Consider the following 18,507-nt stretch of genomic DNA (forward strand, 5'->3'; position numbering starts at 1 on the left):
TTTTTTTTCTTCGTAAACCATGTAGGAGCGCTGCATCCTCTGGTCCAAGCATCTAGATTCTTGGCAAAGGAGGGAATGACTCCTGTGTGCAGGGATTTAACAATCATCCTGGCTCAGATTACTGAGCGGTGGGCCCAGGCCGCTGGTCAGCTCCACTGACTCGGAAAGTGGAAATTGCAGGTTTGTGACCGGGAGCAGGCAGCTGTGTTGTGAAGAGCAGCACAAACACTAAAGGAACAGAGAAGGAAATAAAAGTAAACAGAGTAGCAGGTTATGCAGTAATGCAAAGAAGAACAAAGAAATAAGCAAAGATAACAAACCATTTTTATTCATTTTGTTGTTTTTATAAAGGTTTTTTGATTCTCCTGTGTTTCTGTAAGTTTTTTGGCATGTGAAATCAATCACGCTTTCAACAATTAAAGCAATCTTGGTATCAAAACGTTCATCTCGTTCAGGACATTACTGCTAGTACTTTTGGGATTTTATAAACCGTATAGTTTTTGAAATATTGAGCAAAATATTCAAAATAGAAAATGAATGAGAATTGCTGAAATCTTTTAAAAACTTTGTGCATTTTTAAAACTTGTGAGCTTCCAGATTCACTTTCAGGTAGAGACACTATTCAAACTTTAATGTTCAGCAACTACTGGCTTTTTAGGGTAATTTGGAGTCTAGCTTTTAATTTAGCAACATGCTAGCTACAGTATTTTAGACTAATCTAGACATTTTGCCTGTTTTTTTTTATTCTAATTTTGAGTTTATCTGAAATAATATGCTAAAATATTGACAAAATTGTAAATTTTTCCAGTTTTTTAAGCTAATTTAGAGATTAGCTAATATTTCAGCATTATGCTAGCTGTTTTGGCTAATTTAGACATTTTCCAGATTTTGTGGCTAATTTAGGATCTATCTAATATTTTAACAATTTGCTAGCTATTTTAGCAAAATTAGACATGTTTCAATTTTTTGTGGCTATTTCTGCATTTAATTTAGCAAACTTTAGGCTTCAGCATCTTCAGCAGCCACATTCAGCTTATAGCATTCACACTAGCATTATCACCGGCATATATCTAGTTCTTTTTTTCATTTTTGTGCAGAAGTACATTTATTTTGTTGACTATAAGACTTTTTGTTGCTAATAAATGATAAAAGAAATAGATTTTCCTTGCCTTTTTTAATATGCAGATATTTTTTTAAAATCTTTTTTTGGTCTCTTAGCTTTATTCTTTAAAATAGCAAGAGTTAATTTACATATTTGAGGACATTCATTTTTAGAAAAATTAAATAGTATTATCTGTTTTTCTGTTTTTCATGCAGTTTTTTTGTGGTACCCCAAAGCAACAATTAAGCAAACCCAATTCTCTTTTTGATAACTGCAGCGTATCATCTAAAACCAAACACACATGGCTGCTTTTACGTCTAAATCCTCAAGATTTAGATTCTTAAGTGCAAAATGTATTCATTCTTTATTCCATAAATGATAAGTTAAATATGATTCAAGCATTTAATGTGAGCGGCTGAGACCATTTTTTGCATGATGGTCTCCAGAGTTTCCATTTTCCAGAAAGGTATGACAGCACCAACCCCCCCCTCTCACGCATCCCGGTGAGTCACGGATGAATGAGCGCACGAGCCATTTGCACGTCAATCCAGCCACCTGTGTTTGAAAGGCGTCGGGCTCCTTTCAGTGGGACAGATGAATTTTTGAAAAATCCCTCTCCGAAGTGGGAGCGGGAGGAGATATGCAGAAAAAGTCAATCGAAACTCCGTTCCGGGAAACTCATTTGATTTTATTGCAACTTTGACAGAGAACTTCTCAATGTTTCATTAGTAGGAGCCTTTCTCTCACTGCTTTGAATGAAGCCAAGGAGCTTTTGTGAATCAACTTTCTTAGTTTTAGAGAAATTGTACTTATTACCTTTGGTTTGAGTTCAGTGAATCAACTGAATAAGTAAGTTTAATCCTGATTTAGATCTGTAGCGCCGTTTCTAAGATAAGCAGGAGAATCGGCTCTCAGATGAGGAAAATGTTCATATAATTAGTTCTGTTTATGGCACCAAGTGCAACTTTAAACCTAGAAGGAGCTTAAAGTCAGCCTCAGATGATCCCTGCAGGAAGAAGTTTTTTAAGTTTTCACATAAATGTTGTTGAGCTACTTTGTGATAGAAAAATATCTAAAAGGAGATGAATGGAGATCTTTTCTTCCCTGCAGGTATGTGACAGCATGCGCCTGCTCTGCAACATCGCCGCTGATCGCTACGGGATCCATGGATAAAAGCGTGAACATATGGAGGCTGGAAAATGGATGTGGTGGACATGGTGGGAGGAGAAAGCGAGATTTCATAAAAACGACTGAAACCTGTGTTGCTGATTAATCCTATTTCTCTTGTTTTCTCTTTTCTCTGACATCAAAGATTCCTGGCAGAGAGGAGGAAAGTCTTTACCTGGTAAAATTATTTTCTTACTATTAACATTTTTTTCTTTTATGTGATTTTAAAGTCCCACTTTGATGAAAATGTTGTTTATAACATGTTCTTGTGGGGATTTTTGATAATTGAGGACATACTTAAAGAAAATTAATCTTAAAATTGCATCTTTGGCTTACTCCCCGCCAATAGTCACCCACAACTAATTTCTAATGAACTCATGCCGCTCTGCAGAAACTATGTCCTACAACAGGAGTCTGCAACCTGAGGCTCTGGAGCCACACGAAGCTCTTTTATTCCTCCATTGTGGCTCTTAGGCTTTGAACCTCAAGTTTAACTAATTAATTTATGTTTAGATTTTTGACATTCATATAGGTCTAACTGATTAAAATCAAAGTAAAAGGTTTAATCTACTGTTTATAATCTGAGTGACATTATCTTATTTTATTTACATGTAGAGATTTTAAACTAATTTAAATTCTACACTAATGTTGTCATGTTTATTTTCAGTAGTAAAAGAAGAAAAATGATGAAGGAACACAAAAGTCAATAATAGAAAATCTCATGTTTCTTGCATTTTAATTAAAGTAAATCTGCTGCAGCTGGAGGATCTGATTAAACACAGGATGTGTTTTATTTTAAAAGGAACTTGAAGGTGCTATTGTCAAAAGTGAAAGAAGTTAAATCTGTTTTATATATATATATACAAAAACTCAATTGTAGATAACATTCTAAAGCTATATTTTATAAATGAATGCCTTAATGGCTATAAAAATATAAATAAAGTGTATTTTTTTAACTTTGCGGCTCTCTCTGAGTTAGAGAACCTGGACCAAATGCTTATTTTAGTGTTAAAGGTTGCTCAACCTGGTCCTAAAAAACAAAACAAGTTTGTTGATTTTAGCTAAAAATGGCATAATCATAACTAAAAGACCAGTGGGAAAAATGTTATATTAGATGCTGATACTGCCAAGGATGGAAACACCTCAGACGCTACCCTGTTTTTGTCCGTACCTGTCCGTCTCAGTCATCTGAGATGTTCCTTTTATCTTTTTGTCTTGCAGAAGAGAACACACAGACATCAAACGAGGGTAAGACAGCAGGAAATGCTTCACTGTGTCATAAATCGAAGTCACAACAACGAGGGGGTGTAATGTTTCGTATCATTATTAGTGCTCACCGATTCAATTTATACTTGATATTGGTTCATTTTAAACAATCCCATTCATTGAGTTAAAATCGATTCAGGACATTTTTAGCCAAAACATCAACTCAGACTCAGAGATAAATACTAGTGCAGATGAGGTTTTCCAGATTCCTTGTATTTCTTTAAGGATCAAGTGCAAAAGGCATTATTAGAAGATTCTACCACACTGTATGGTCACATATTTTTGCTAAATTCAAAGTGTTTTCACACATTGAACTGTAATAATGGTTGATCATTTTTTGCTGCATCACGTGTGTGTTATCCGCTGTGATGATCGTTTTTACACTATAGTAAAATAAGCCGTCCATGCCTCAATCCTAACAGTATTTTCAGATTTATTAAATCTAGATCGATTCTATTAACAATTTGCCTTAGACAGATCAGTCTAGTTGCATCGTAGGAATATAAATCAATTCATCAATGAAGTTGATTAATTGTTACATCCCTAAGAGAAACAATAAGTAAATATGATCCTCCTAACCTGATGAGCTCACAGGTGATAAATCCTGTTTTTGCTCAGGCATCCAACTTGTATTTCTCTCCGCAAAGGCCAAGCCCGTCAATGAAAATGTCAATAAACCCTCCGTATCATTATGCATTCTTTGCCAACCGCTGCCTCCTAATCAATATCAGGTCAGCCGGATCCACGGATGGAAAATATAGCTATATATTTCTGTTTAAAGGCTCGCCACAGCTGTCAGCGGCTGACCCTTTTGCCTCGACTCGCCCTCACAGGGAGAGCCTCAGCGGGACGATCAAAGCTGCTGGTCGCCGATTGGTCGGAGGAGGATGTGTCAGAGTGGCTGGTGGAGGAGGGCCTCCAGGGATTGGTGGACAAATTCAGGACCAACAACATAGATGGGACAGAGCTGCTGAGCCTCACCAAGGAAACGCTGGCGTCAGAGCTGCACATAGGTGAGGTGGACAAACATCACGCTCCGCTCTTCTCTAGGGCCTGGCATTTTGGTTGAAAACATAACAAGTTTTGTTGTTTTGAAAAGGTTTGGACTTTTGATGGATTAGGTTTTATTGAGGAAGATTACATAATTATGGCTTGTCCTGCCAAAGCGTTCGGGTTTAGCAGCTCTGACTTTAATCTGGAGCACTTCATGAGTTACATAACTCAAAAACAGTGTCCCTTAAGGTAGATCTGCACCTAATATCACGAGTTTTTATTTTTCCATTTTTCATCTGCAATTTTCAGGGATTGTGTCATTTTTTTTTTTTTAAGTGAAACCACGAGGTGGAAGTGGGAGTGTTGCTGAAGTGGGTCCACCAGCGAAGACAGCATTCGTCATGTCCCTCTCAGCAAACGTTTGTTGTGTTGCCATGTCGTCACTGGCGTCCCACAGTCGCTGTCAATCAGCGCTCCGTTTACACGGCATCGATGCCGTGACAGCTTGTGCTCACATTGTTCTGTTTTTAGCAGCACAGCATGAATCCCACCTTCTTAGCCGAGCTGACTTGGTGTTGAGGGCTGTTTTATCTACTGCCACGGCAGAGACTGGCATCTTCTCCTTGAGGTGGGGGTGAAATGCATTTTGCTCCTGAACAAGCGGCGGCGATAAACAAAACGCACCAGTGAGTTTGCTGCTGTTAAGAGTGCTCAGCTGTAGCTGTCTATATTTTATGAGATCATTCATTTTTAAAGTCCTCCTTTTTATTCTTCTGCGAGTCGAACAGAAACGGGAGCCTGCTTTGGCATTTAGCTGGGATTGGACAGACCGGACGCGGTTCGCTCTCACCCACGCTCGCATTTGCCACCCCGAGAGTGCAAAGTGCTAAACGCAGGAATGACAAATGCTCGAAACGTTGACTTCATTACACACGACAGCGCCGGATGAGTTCATCTTGCTCTCCGTCTCGTCTGTTCTTTGTCCTCTCAGAGTCGGTGGGGCTGCGCAGCAAACTCCTGAGGAAGGTGGAGGAGCTGAAGGCCGATTCCGTTTGTTCTGGCATCCCTGATGAGTTCACGTGTCCCATCACCAGAGAGCTGATGAGGGAGCCCGTCATCGCCGCAGGTAGGCTCACACCCCAAAGCACCCCTCTTCCTCTACATTTTCTGGTGTTCTCTAACAAACTTTTCCTAACAGATGGTTACTCCTATGAGAGAGAGGCCATCGAGAGCTGGATCAACACCAAGAACCGCACCAGCCCCATGACCAACCTGCCCTTACTGACGACCCTGCTCACCCCAAACCACACACTCAAGATGGCTATCGGCCGCTGGAGGACCAGCCAATAGCATGCAGGACAGCTTCCCACTCAGGAAACGAAAGCTCCCCCTGCTCCTGTGTAACAGTTAGGCTTTCTGACGGTTGGTCACCTCCACCTTGTGGGTCAACATCTAACCCGAAAGCTATGGACACACCGGACATGTGACGTGCGTTCAAGAATGCGAGTAAAATCTTGGGTGCTCACACTAGACAGGCAGGGAAGGGCTTCTTTTTTACTGTTTACTAGTGCATGTCTGCCACCTAGAGTTGAAAAAGCTTGACCTGAAATCTCAAAATCGTGCAAATCTCACAAATCTTGCTCCAGGCTTCTTCTTTCACAGCTCTATTCCAAAAATCAAACAGGACTCGATCCATATGTCACTACCAAATCCAAGTTGCTGATTGGTCAAAGTTTGACCTGGTTTACCTTGCAAAGTGCGTTCAGTGGCCTCAACTTTTGTACGTTGAGCCATTTTAAGCCTGAAAATGGTTTTAAAAATGTGCGTAGCTACTCTTGACTGCAAGAGTTTTGTATGCAGAAACTTCAAACGCAAATTTACAGACTTTTCATTGGAAGTAGCTGCTTGAACACGCCAATCAGTTTTGTGCGTAGAGCTTAAAAATGATCTCAAAAATGAGTGTAGCTGCATGTGAACATGAGTTTTGTGAGTGAAAACCTAAAACGCGCATTTGAATAGATTGATCATTGAAAGTAGCCGCTTGTACCCACGTTCAGTGGCCACGAGTTTTGTACATAGATGCTAAAATTGGTCTAAAAAATTTGCTAAGCTAACTAAAACTGACTTTTATTTAGACTTTTGATTAGAAGAAACTGCTTGAATGTGCGTTCTATAGCCACGAGTTTTGTTCATTTAGCCCGAAAATTGGGTTATAAATATGTGTAACTATGTGTGAAGGTGAGTTTTGAACGCATAAACCCGAAACGTATATACTTCTTATTGGAAGTAGCCGCTTCAATGCGGGCATGAGTTAGTTTGTAGAGCCTGAAAATTGTCTTAAAAATCTTTGCAGCTACATTTGAATGTGCGTTTTGTTCATGGAAACCTGAAACGCATAACAGAAAGTCTTTAGCTAACAAATGTCAGCCTAAATCTAAAGTTTACATTATTTTTCACTGTGACGCCTTGCCTTAGCATTTCTATCTGCTATTTTTGATCACCCCTAAGGCCTTTAATCAACATTTCTGTGTAATACTATTAAAGAAGTCGATGAACAAGTGCATTTCTTCATTCATATTTTTTATTATACCACAATAATAATGTGGTAACATTCTGAATAGCATAGTATGACTCTGAAAAGAGGGTATATGAGAACTATGGGCATATAGCAATGTAAGAAGTCTCTGTAAAGTTTTCTTCCATCCTTCACTTTGTAAGGCTCTCTTTGTATCTACATAGACATTTCATCTGGATATGTTCTCTGCTATGCAAAAATAAATAACATACTGCATACAGTCAATATGGATGCATTTAAGTTAAAATAGGACAGCAACTTTCCAACAAATTCATTTACAATTCTGTTTCTTTTTATATAATCAAATGTACCAAGAAAGACTCTTTCATGAAGAAAATCCCTTTCTTCTCAAGAAACTACATATTTTTTTAGAAGAAAGCTGTTTCTTCTAAAGCCTGTAATGCTGACAGATAAGCACTTAAAGGAAATATATTATCTGCAAATACCGTACAAATATAAATGTGTTGTAAAAGACGCTCGACGATAGAAATGGTCATTTCCTGCAGCTAAAAGCTCAAGATTTTGAAGATCCGTGCACAAAGCTTCTCTGACTTCTAGATTTGATATAGTTAAAAACGGAACAATCAACTACTGGTTATTTCTGATCCCACTGAGGGTGTGTCTGGCTTTCTAGAATACACTATTGTATACATGTAAGCAAAAGCGCAGTGGCCTGAGTCGAACACTGGTTCTTGATTGTAAATGCAGCGATCGGCTAAAATCTACTGAACAGGTTGAGGGAGGCGATCCCTCCCGCTTTCGGCTCATGTAAGACGTAGCGTGATGAGAGCAGCCTGCATCTATGTTCAGACGTTGGACTCTATAAAGGAGCGTTTGGGCTTTATCGGAGCCATGTGCAGAGCGGGGTTGTCTCTGGTGAGGCTCGCCTGTCTGTGCCTCCCTTCAGGGAAGCAGAGCTGTGAGGATGAGGAGCCTCTGGTCTCTCGCTGGTGGGAGCGATCTGCCAGCTCCCTGCCCTGCTGCTGGCTCCCAGGAAGCTGCTCTTGGAAGGAGGCACGTTTGAACTCATTGTTCAGCCCTTGGCACTCCATGACCGACATGCTAAAGCTTTCGGCTCCTCCTTGACTCTGTCGGCTCAAGCCAGAGGTCTGCTGACCCTGGACTCGCACTGATTTGTCCATGACTCCCATGAAGGGGCGGGGCTTTATGTCGGGTTTTGCCTTGAAGCTCCCGCTGCTCTTGATGGGACAGGGGGCGTCTTGCTGCCTCCCGCCGTCTGACAGGTTCCCACTGGAGGCCTGGCTGGAGCTGGAGCCTCTTGAGCCTGCCGTTCCTCCTCCACCGCCGTCCCTCCTCACCTCCATACCGGACCCCAGGGCGAGGGCCAGTCCATCCAGAGGCACCGCGTGAGTGGACAGCCTGTCGGGGCCCCTGGAGAAACTGGCAGAGCGTGGCTGGTACATCTGGAAAGGTCCAGGTGGTGAGGAGCTGCTGGGGGACATGGGGTGATAATGCTCAGTGGGGCTGAGCGTTCCGGAGTGTTCACTCACTGGTCCAATATCAAGACCTAAAGTGGGTGCGGGCCTCAAGGAGGTGGAGATGTGCCTCCCTGGAAGAGGACTAGAGGGGCCGCACAGAGACATGGGCCTGACCCCGACCCTGCTCCCCGACTGGAGGGAGTGGCAGTGGTGCTGAGTCCTGCTGCTCTGGCTCTGACTCTGCCTACTGATGCCTGGAGCCGGCTCATCCACAAACAGCTGGCTCGGTGAATATTCTTCTTGAGGAGGAAAACACGGCGGCTGGTCCACTGAACCAAAGGCCAGGTTTCCCGGAAGAGTCCTGTTCGGAGCGTACGGATTCAGAAGCCAAAACTCTGGACTTTTCCCACATTGGAGGCTCACTTCATCCCCTTCCTCCTTGTCCTCCTCCCTCTCTGCATCTGCCTGCTCTACTGGGAATAGTCTCTCTAGACTTCCCTGCGAACAATTGTCTGTTTCCTCCTCTGCGGGCTGGTGGTGGTGATGGTGGTGGGTGTGAGGGTCCTTGCTGTAACCCTGTGTCAAGTTGCCGCCGGATATCTTCTTGTAATGCTTGCATTCCTCCTCTACACGTGCCAGCAGGCGGCGGATCTCCCGGTTGGTCGGGCAAAGTCGTGCTGCTTCGTGGAGGTCTGCCAGCGCTGCAGCAAACTGCCTTTGGAGGACAGAGGAAATGAACAAAAGAGCTTTAAAAATACTTGCTTCAGAGTGCCACGGGGATGGAGCATCCCAACGCATCCGCTCACTGATCTGCTTTCAAACAACACTTCATTAAAATACCTGCTACTCCTCTTGGCTCGGGCTCTGGCATAATAGGCTTCATAGGACCTGGGCTTAAGCTCCAGAGCTTTCGTTGCAAACTCCTCAGCTATGCCAAAATCCTGTTTTAAGACAGAACAGAGCATTAGATGAAGAATAACATTTAAAAAAATAGGTAATAAAATGCAGAATGGAGCTAACAGAGTGGCAGTGATGATTGGCTGGAGGCTGTTTTAAGATGAAGAAATGATTTAATGTGATTCCAATAAATAAAGCGTTTGTTTGCAGCTTCATTATATGTGACTGATGACTCTCTTTATTGATGGAGGACAGAAGCAGGGGGAGAAAAAAACATGCTTATATTTTAGGATAGCTGCTGCTCTCTTCATCGCTCTCAGGTGAATATTTAACGAGTCGGGCGTCTCGTGATTTGGTCCAGAGGAGCAAGGTCAAAATGACAGCCTTGGCTGTGAGATTGTGATCATTGCTGCTAAATGTTTAATGGCGGTGTCATGTAGTCTCCCTGCTGGCCCCCGTCGACTGGCTCCTCTTATGATGCGGACATTTAGCTACCCCAGTTAAACGTCCACTGTAAATAACTCTACGCAGAGGAGCAAGAGAAAGCTTCCGCTTGGCCAGGCAGAGCGACCTCATCACATCGCATTATCTGCATCCAACATCCACCGGCCGCAGTGACCCTAAGGATGGTATTTCTACAGTCTGTTAGGACATCTGTAACCACCAGGGTGGGTTCCAGACCTATAGCCCTTAGCCACGCCCATCCCTTATATACACTTATTCATGGAGTCAGCAGCTGCTTCTACGTTTTCAAATGGTTCACTGCAAACGTATTAAAGACACACTAAGGAAAATTGAATTTAAACTTAAAATTGCATTTCTGTGTATTTATTTATTTAAACTGTTATGAATAAAGAGCAGACATAAAAAAATGACATTTAAAAAAAGATTGTAGTTGTGATGTAGAAGTAACTATTAAACCACGGGTCCCCAACCTCCAGGCCGCGAACCAGAACCGGTCCAGTACCATAGCGGATAGCGCACTGGTACCCAAATTCTAACCCGACACCGGCACCAGACGTGGCACCGGGCGCTAACTGGATGCGAACCAGTACCGAGTTATGGTTAGGGTAAAGAGACTGTTTTAGGGTACCGGTACTGGACATGTCACGAGGTCCAGTGCGCATCCGGTACCACATTCAGTACAGCACCGGATAGCACCCGCTTGCAGACCCTTGATTTTACAAACAACCAGCACGTCAAAAGATGACGAGTTGGGGAAACCTAAAATGCCTAAAAGTGAGGCGGAAGGGGCCCGAACCAAACGTCAATATGTAACAACTTGGGAATGAGAATGGGTTGGCCACTGCGCAACATCGAAATGTGGCGGGCAGCCACTGACCGGTGTCAACTTTTAGAGAGAAATCGCAGAATTTAAACTTTTTCTTAAAACCTCCACACCTTCCCTGCGGTGTGTAGATTACAAGTAACAGTTACAAATTACTCAACTAAAATGCCACACAGCAGCTACCTGCCGAATTCACTAAAAAACCTGCAATGAGTTTGCTGTGCGGTGGCATTTTGAGATATTTGACCAGAGTCTTGAAACTATACAGCTGGATAACTCCAGTTTTGCTCTGCATTTTTGTCACACCGGTAATGTTGGCAAATTTTTAATGAACTACTGCTGCTCTACAGAAACTATGTCCTACAAAACAATACAGGTTTTTTTATTTTATCATAGTTAAAAGACAACTGATAACGCTTTTAAAAATAGATAAATAATGATCTGAGTGAGACTTTAAATCTAATCACAGCACTTGCTTTGACTTGACATGAAGCCGGAGTCTTTCTAGAGATAAACTGTATATCCTTAAAGAAACATGCCCCTCGCCTGACTGGTCTTGCTGCACTCTAATAAACCTGGCAGCGCTAAATAGTGCATGAGCAGTTTCAGAGCGCTTACATTGGTTTTCCTGCGACAGCGAGAAAGGTTCAGATAAAGGGAGACTTGCAGGTCTTTGAGGCCCTTTAGCTCCTCCCCCTGCCCCTCGCGAGGCAGCTTCCTCAGAGCGTACTGATAGCGCTGGCCTGCCTCCTTCATTCGCCCCTTCTGAGAAACACAAGGTGGAGATCCTCAGCTTTGAGCACAGATCCAAAGATTCCAATAGAAATCACTTCAAGATACCTTATAAAGAATGTTCCCTTCCTCCATCATCTTCTGCAGGAGGATGAGGAGGATATCGGGTTTGGAGGAAGCCATAGCCCATGTAGCATGACCTAATGGAATGTTGCACACACTCATCTTAATATTAGCTGTATCGTCTTGTGAGTTCTTGCTTTGTATCTCACATAAATCATTTACCTGATCGATCGTGTGGAGCCGTTCTGTAGCCTTTTGGTTGATGGAAGAGATCGAAAAAAGAGGTGAAAAATGGATCAGAGAAGAAAATGTAAAACTGTAAGATAAATTATTGCAATAAGTCGGACTGAAGTACAAAAGAAAAAGACTATTGATTAAACACAGTCAGAAACAAATGTGAATGCAGTCACTAAAGATTCGATTTTTGGGCTGTTTTTGAAGTTATGTTTCTGGTTCAGGAGCTGTTAACTGCTAGAAAAATCATCACCCCTTTGAGTTTGAATATGATAAAATGTTTTCTGTTACTTGTCTTGGATCCCTTTTTAAGCAGTGAAGCCACCAGAGCTGGGTTCTGACAGCCAGGCGCTCGGTCTGAACCTCTGGTACCACTGTTGTCCGGTCGCTCCAGCACTGCTCCATGCTCCACTAGGCTATGCACCTGAGAAAATAATGGATTTTAGCACTGATTTGTATTATTCTGAAAAAAAAAACTGTCTTTCATTGTTAAGGATGTCATAAAAATCAACGTGTCCTTTGAAAATGTAAAAATTCAGCATCACAAAATCATGTGTAAGCACGATGCCAATGCACAACATCTTAAAAATTGTAATATGTTTTGTGAATAATAATAAAAAAATTTGAAAAAATTAACAACTTTCATTTTTTAAATATAGTATTTTCATTGTAGGACGTAATAAAGAGAAGTCTTTAGCTAAGTCAAACAATAAAACGGGCCCAAATCATCATAGCTCCACCGCCGTGTTTGGCATGTATGACTGGCATTGTCTATTGTGCACACTATCAAACACCTCCATCTTGGTTTTGTCTGTCAAAAACACACAACTCTGGAAGCTCTGTCGTTAGATCCGGTTCAGCATTTACCAGCTTGTCATTTTGTAAACATTTTTAACTCAGATGGAAAACTTACAAATCAATTTCTAAAAACAATTCTGTTTCTGATTTGACGGTCTGTCAGTATGCTGGTGGCAGAGTTGGTTTAATTTTGAGATTTATCAGGGTAATTTGTTTCCATATTATGGAAATTAAAGCACTGCCAACAAACAAACAGCCCCATATGCTTTAGTGGTAGCCTGCCAGCCTATTCTGTTCACAAATGAGGCAGAAGGTTTCACATGTAGCACACATTAAAATCTATATTTGTTCAATCTTTATTAGATTCCTTAAATACTTTTTTTCTTAAATACAAACTCCAGTTTGTTTAGTCAGAAATTTACTTTCTTTAAAAAATTTTCTGTACATTTTGAAACATAAAGTGCACCCAAAATACTGATATGTTTTATAATCTGATGCAACTTAGCACTGAGGTTGCAGACCCCTGCTGTTGCTGGGAAAACTTAGTTAAATATTTTCTCACTAAGTGAGATTTACATTGTTTGTAAACTAGCTTCTATGCATTGCTCCTCATCAATTTTGATAATGTGTGGCTGAGATCTGCAAAACTTCACTACCATTTACTGTCTTAATTCATTAAAAACCAGCATTGATTTACTTAATTTTTGCATTTTGATGTTTTTTTGCAGCGACATGGTTTTCTTAATAACTAAAATGCATCTTTTTTTTTAATTTATTCTAGTGAAACCTTGAAAGACAGAGTGCTTCCCTATTTAATATCTCATTTATCAGCTTGATTACACGCTGCACATGGGGCTACGTTAGCAGACATTACCAACTGAGCTGTCTGCCGCTTCATTTCCCTCACTTGAAAATTTTGTTAATTATCAGATTGTTGTGAGTCCTCCTGCTGATCAACAGTGAATGACAGGCTTAGATTGGAGCTTTCTGACTCCACGTGGAGTGTGATTGCTACAGGGAAAATGATTTAAATGTGATTTCTGTCATTTCCTAAAAGAATTTAAAATGACGATAATAAGAGACATTAATTAGCTGATTTTCTGAGGACTTTCTTCACGTTTGCATTCATTTTAAGGAACCCTTTTCAATGAAAATGTTTTCATTGTAAACCTAAAATCATTCAGAAACTTGCATGAAACCCACAGTGTCTGCATCGCCGTTCAGAGCAGCCAGGTCAAGCGGAGTTCGTCCCTGCCTGTCGGGTTGGTTCAGGTCCGCGCCTGCCTCCACCATTAGCTGCACCACACCTTTCTGGCCCTTCATGCAGGCCCAGCTAAGTGCAGTCAGCCCCTCCTGATCAGCAGAGGACAGAGCGGCACCTGGGGGAACCACAAACAACACAAACCTTGTTCTCGGACAATCAGGAAACACACTTAGGTGTCGCTGCGAAAGGTGAGAGCTCTCACCCTTTAACATCAACAGCTCCACGGTGCTGGTGTGGCCCTCAGCAGCAGCCAGGATCAGCGCGTTGCGACCCTGTTTGTCACTCACATTAATATCAGCACCTTGCTTTAGGAGCAACTCTACAACCTGGAACATAAGGGAGGAGAAAATGTTGAAAAAGGAAAAACATTCAGAATTAGAGGATAAAAGCAGCAATCCTGTTCACCTGTGTGTGTCCATGTTTGGCCGCACTAAGCAGAGGCACCATTCCTCTGCGATTTGGTATCTCCAGCCTCGCTCCTCGCTCCAGGAGGAGGGCGCACATCTCTGTCCTCCCTCGCCCTGCTGCCGCGCTCAGCACTGACAGAGGGAAGGCACGCAGATGAGATGACGTGGCAGAAAAAACACATGCAACTGACACATTTCAGTAGAAAAGAACAGACAGAGATGCCACACAAAAACCAAAAATGTAGCAGCTACTCAGCCAAGTACATACACACTGGAGCCGCACTGCAGATAACTGCAGTGTCCCCCTTTTTAACTTCCTCAACATCTAGGAAGAAAACAAACTGCAATCGAAGTAAATCTCTACAGAGCTTTTAGAAGATCGTGTTACTTTGACAAACCGTGTTCCATTTTTATAGTTTGTAAGTCCTGCATCTAATGAGGCAGCTGGGGGATAAAAGCGAAAATATTGATGCTTTTAACCAGAATAAATTATACGCTTTATGTGTCTACATGCTTCAATGGACAGATCAATTATGGAGCACTGCTTTTAAAAAGGAGTTGCTTTAAAATGACTTAAAGAAGGAACTGTCTCTATTCAGATCAAATTCAAGTAGTTGAACTTTGCAAACACAAAGACTATTCAGAGACTCAATCCAATGAAATATTGTGTTTTCACCATGTTCTTGTAGCATTTTTCTGATGATGGAGGACAATGTAGATTAAAACTGTATTTCTTCATTCAAATCAATGGGAATCTGGAGCAGAGGAAAAATGCAGTGGAAAAAGCTTGTAAGTGTGATCTAGAAATTACAATCAGACAGCCATGAGGTCCCTGCTCCACTCCGCTCTGATGCGTTAACTTTCAAACAAATAGATCCATGTACGTCTTTGTTTTCCTTGGTTGAGCTTGTGCTACAGTCACAAAAAGAAATGCATGATGGGGAAGAGTTGGCAAAATCTTAAAAATTTCATGCCACCGCTCCACATTTATGAAAATGCTATGCATCATCATGAACGTGGACAGCGGCCATCAGAAGTGCAGAATAGTCCTTTTTTTATATACCACCAACCAGGCGGCATGTGGTACTTGATATATACCCCACCACGTGACCTTGAAGTGTGCCCGGGCGGCCAAGTTGACTCAAGTCAACTTTTAGAGAAAAATCATTCGGTCACCATAACATTTTAACTTTTTCTTAAAACCTCTGTGGTGATCATACAGTGTGTAAATTACAATTATCCAATTGGAAATTCCGCCGTGCAGTCACCTGCCAAATTTGCCAAGCGGCATTTTGTGAAAAAGTACCAGAGTCTTGAAACTATACAGCTGGATATCTAATACTGGTCGTTGTTTTTGTTGCACCACTAATGTTAGCTTGGGGTTGTGAGGGCTGTAAGCTAGCAGGAGAGAGTGTAAACTAGAGGATGATGGGAAATGTAAGTAAACTCACTTCGTGCCAACTCAGAGGCAAATTTCTAATGAACTACTGCTGCTCTACAGAAACTATGTCATAGAAAACATTTTATTTTTGCCTTAAAATGGACTAGTTAAAAGACCACAGGGAACGCTTTTAAAAAAGATCAAGGATGTGGGACTTTAAGGACTGCGACACAGTCAGCTGTGGATCCCAAGAGATTTTTTAAAACCTGGTTCGAGACCACTGAAACCTCTCTAATGCAAAAGTAATCTCATGATATCTCTGCTGAGTCTAAAACAAACCGGAGGAGTGGGGATACAAGAGGGTCATTTTATGCCTCCATCTTTTCTGCTTCATGGCTGCAGGGGGTAGGAAAATAGAATTACAGTGTAATGGTGCTGCAGGCAGACATGCAGGCCTCATCCAGCATGCTCTCAGGAAATTGACCTAACAGAATTCTCCAGGCTGGATAAGCACATCTGTGATGGAGGTAAAAGTCTTACAATTAAATAACAGAATGCTTCGTACAAAAGTAAGATTTTCTGTGTGATTGCGACTGAATAAAGTTTTCTAAAAAAAGATGCTGTAAGCAGTTAATGGAGACACTCTGTGTTACATCTGTATCCATGTACAGGTGAACTTTATCATCCACAGAGAGCTTGAGTGCGTCTGACATGTTACACCGATGCCCTTGAGCCCGACTCCATCACACACTGATGAAGAGAAAGACGAATCTATGTGACTGATAGGAGAAACAAACCCGTTTCTCCCCAGAGTGAGTCAGGAACGTCCATCTGCACTGCCAGCTGTTCATCTTTCAAGTCCAGCAAGCTTTTCACCACCTGAAGGAAAAACACAGTTTTTACAGTCCTCTATTTCTGGCTCGCCGTGCAGAAAATGGAACAAAGCGGACGCAGACCTTGACCACAAAAAATAACAAAGAGCACCTAAGAAATACTCTGTCAAGGACGAGCTTTGTGCTCTACACGAGGAGGACTTTAAGCCGACGGTTTGAAAGCAGTTCATACCTGTGTGTGTCCCACACTGGCTGCTGCAGTGACTGCCTGCTGAGCTGCCTGTCTTTTCCCAGTCATTGATTCGTTGCTGTGGTGCTGCTGTGGGTCACTGGAAACCTCTGCTCCCCAGTCCTGGCCCAGCAGGAAGGTGATGATTTCTGCATGGCCCCTCAGTCCCGCATGGACCAGAGCACACTGGCCGTTCTTATCAGCATGGCCCACCTGATGCAGAGACATTTGTTTCATTTATTGCCAAGAATTCATCCTGAACAAGTTGTAAAATGTTCTCCCATTTTCAACAGAATCCCACAAGAAAAGCAACTCCGACCTTAGCTCCTTTCTTGCAAAGCAGGGTAACAATGTCGGCGTGCCCTGCGGCGGCGGCGAGACAGAGGGGCGTCATGCCACTGTCAGTGGTCCCATCCACTGCAGCACCCATTTCAAGCAGCAAAGCAACCATCTCCACATGCCCCAGATGGGCGTGAACAGCCAGGATGGGGGCGTGTCCTATCACCTCCGTACACCAGGTGACACTGGCACCCCCGAGCATCAGCAGGCGGCTAACCTGGAGAAAGACAGAAATAAGTATGATGGTGCTATTGTTTGAATTTGTCCACACTGCGGTGTGTTTAAAGTGCATACCTTGATGTTAGGTGTGTAGAGGTTCCTCAGGGAGGCCAGTGCTGCAGATAAACTGTCTGTGCTGCAGTTTACCCACACTGCCTGAAGAACACTGGAGGACACACCGGTCTTCTTACTCAGACCCTGACAATGTATAAACGGAGATGCATTCAATGTCATTCCAAAATCTCAAAGTTTTACAAGATTTCATAAAAAGAAAAGAAAAGAAATCGAGTTTAATTTAAAGATTGGGCCAAATCTACAAATATTATTATTATTTTTTGCATTATTGGTTAAAGCAGTGATTAAAGCTATCTAATACCTCATTAAAACACGGATTTCATGTCATCCTGACATTTTAAACAGCTAATTAAATAGGTATTTTCATGATTACACCAATACGCAAAGTCTCTTTTTACCTTGAATATGTGGGCTTTGAGGATGTGATGACCCAGTTCCATAGTCTGTTGGCGGTTCAGCTTTCCCTCCTGTCTGGATAACATGAAAGCCAAGAGTGCATGGCCACTCCTGTAGACATACAGAGCTTTGGTTACATCTTTCTACTCCAATTTTTTGTGATTTTGACTGTAGAAGTCGTACCTCGGTTCACAAAGAAAGTCGTTGCTCTCTTCATCACCTCTCCAAACGAGCCACTCCCTGAAGGAGGGATGACACAGCATCCGGGTACCATCCCTGCGTTTCACCTGGAAGACGAGCATCTCGAGAAAATGAACAGATGTGACAATCCACACAAAGAGGTCCATCTCTTAAGTTGCTTCTGGAGTCTTACCATGAATCCAGCCAGACTGTCTAATCTCTGCTGGAAGTCCTTCCACTCCAGCTCCCCCTTCACAGCGCCGGCGTTCAGCGCCCTGAACATTTGCTCATCAGTCAGCGGGTGCAGAGACGCCAGAGCCACGTTTAACACCGGAAGCACCCGCTCGAAGACGTCTTTATCCGGAAAGCTCTCCCGACACATCAGCAGATACACCTACCCGAGAGCACAAACATAAAGAAGGGGACCGATTTAAACTAACATCCTTAAGAATGGATTATTTAAAAGATTACAGTCTTCTAAAGCAGCTTTCCATTGGAAAGAGTCACCAAAATCCTGATGACCCAGACATGGCTCGTATTTAAATGGAGAAATCTTCAACAGTGTCATTTTTTTTCCAGATTGTCTGGACCAACAACAGGAAAGTATATAGACACACTGTTGATTTGCAC

The 18,507-nt window shown here is 42.3% G+C and overlaps 2 protein-coding genes across 6 annotated transcripts in view; one reads left to right on the forward strand and one right to left on the reverse strand.

Annotated features, from left to right (window-relative positions):
• wdsub1 (WD repeat, sterile alpha motif and U-box domain containing 1) overlaps positions 1–7,089 on the forward strand; it is an 11,982-nt gene extending 4,893 nt beyond the window's left edge. The window contains exons 8-13 of one of the 4 annotated variants that reach the window (XM_036209748.1): positions 2,213–2,319; positions 2,415–2,447; positions 3,491–3,517; positions 4,369–4,548; positions 4,865–5,214; positions 5,309–5,648. In XM_036209748.1, coding sequence (XP_036065641.1) covers positions 2,213–2,319; positions 2,415–2,447; positions 3,491–3,517; positions 4,369–4,548; positions 4,865–5,166 — 649 coding nt within the window. In that variant the 3' untranslated portion in view covers positions 5,167–5,214; positions 5,309–5,648. Of the gene's footprint in view, positions 1–2,212; positions 2,320–2,414; positions 2,448–3,490; positions 3,518–4,368; positions 4,549–4,864; positions 5,655–5,726 lie in introns of those variants that run through there. The other 3 variants (XM_024295264.2, XM_024295265.2, XM_024295263.2) reach the window with 3 other exon arrangements.
• Positions 7,090–7,091: 2 nt separating this feature from the next.
• The window catches only part of LOC112160615 (protein TANC1), a 39,289-nt gene continuing 27,873 nt past the window's right edge, over positions 7,092–18,507 (reverse strand). For both annotated transcript variants that reach the window (XM_024295262.2, XM_024295261.2), the window contains exons 14-29: positions 18,071–18,271; positions 17,881–17,984; positions 17,700–17,808; positions 17,302–17,424; positions 16,988–17,224; positions 16,672–16,881; positions 16,404–16,485; positions 14,224–14,357; positions 14,021–14,144; positions 13,758–13,933; positions 12,048–12,180; positions 11,745–11,774; positions 11,568–11,659; positions 11,346–11,492; positions 9,383–9,483; positions 7,092–9,257 (exon numbers count right to left, since the gene is read on the reverse strand). In XM_024295262.2, coding sequence (XP_024151030.1) covers positions 7,910–9,257; positions 9,383–9,483; positions 11,346–11,492; positions 11,568–11,659; positions 11,745–11,774; positions 12,048–12,180; positions 13,758–13,933; positions 14,021–14,144; positions 14,224–14,357; positions 16,404–16,485; positions 16,672–16,881; positions 16,988–17,224; positions 17,302–17,424; positions 17,700–17,808; positions 17,881–17,984; positions 18,071–18,271 — 3,351 coding nt within the window. In that variant the 3' untranslated portion in view covers positions 7,092–7,909. The remainder of the gene's footprint in view (positions 9,258–9,382; positions 9,484–11,345; positions 11,493–11,567; positions 11,660–11,744; positions 11,775–12,047; positions 12,181–13,757; positions 13,934–14,020; positions 14,145–14,223; positions 14,358–16,403; positions 16,486–16,671; positions 16,882–16,987; positions 17,225–17,301; positions 17,425–17,699; positions 17,809–17,880; positions 17,985–18,070; positions 18,272–18,507) is intronic.

Source organism: Oryzias melastigma, linkage group LG3 (assembly GCF_002922805.2).
Source record: "Oryzias melastigma strain HK-1 linkage group LG3, ASM292280v2, whole genome shotgun sequence".
Taxonomy (NCBI): Eukaryota; Metazoa; Chordata; class Actinopteri; order Beloniformes; family Adrianichthyidae; genus Oryzias; species Oryzias melastigma.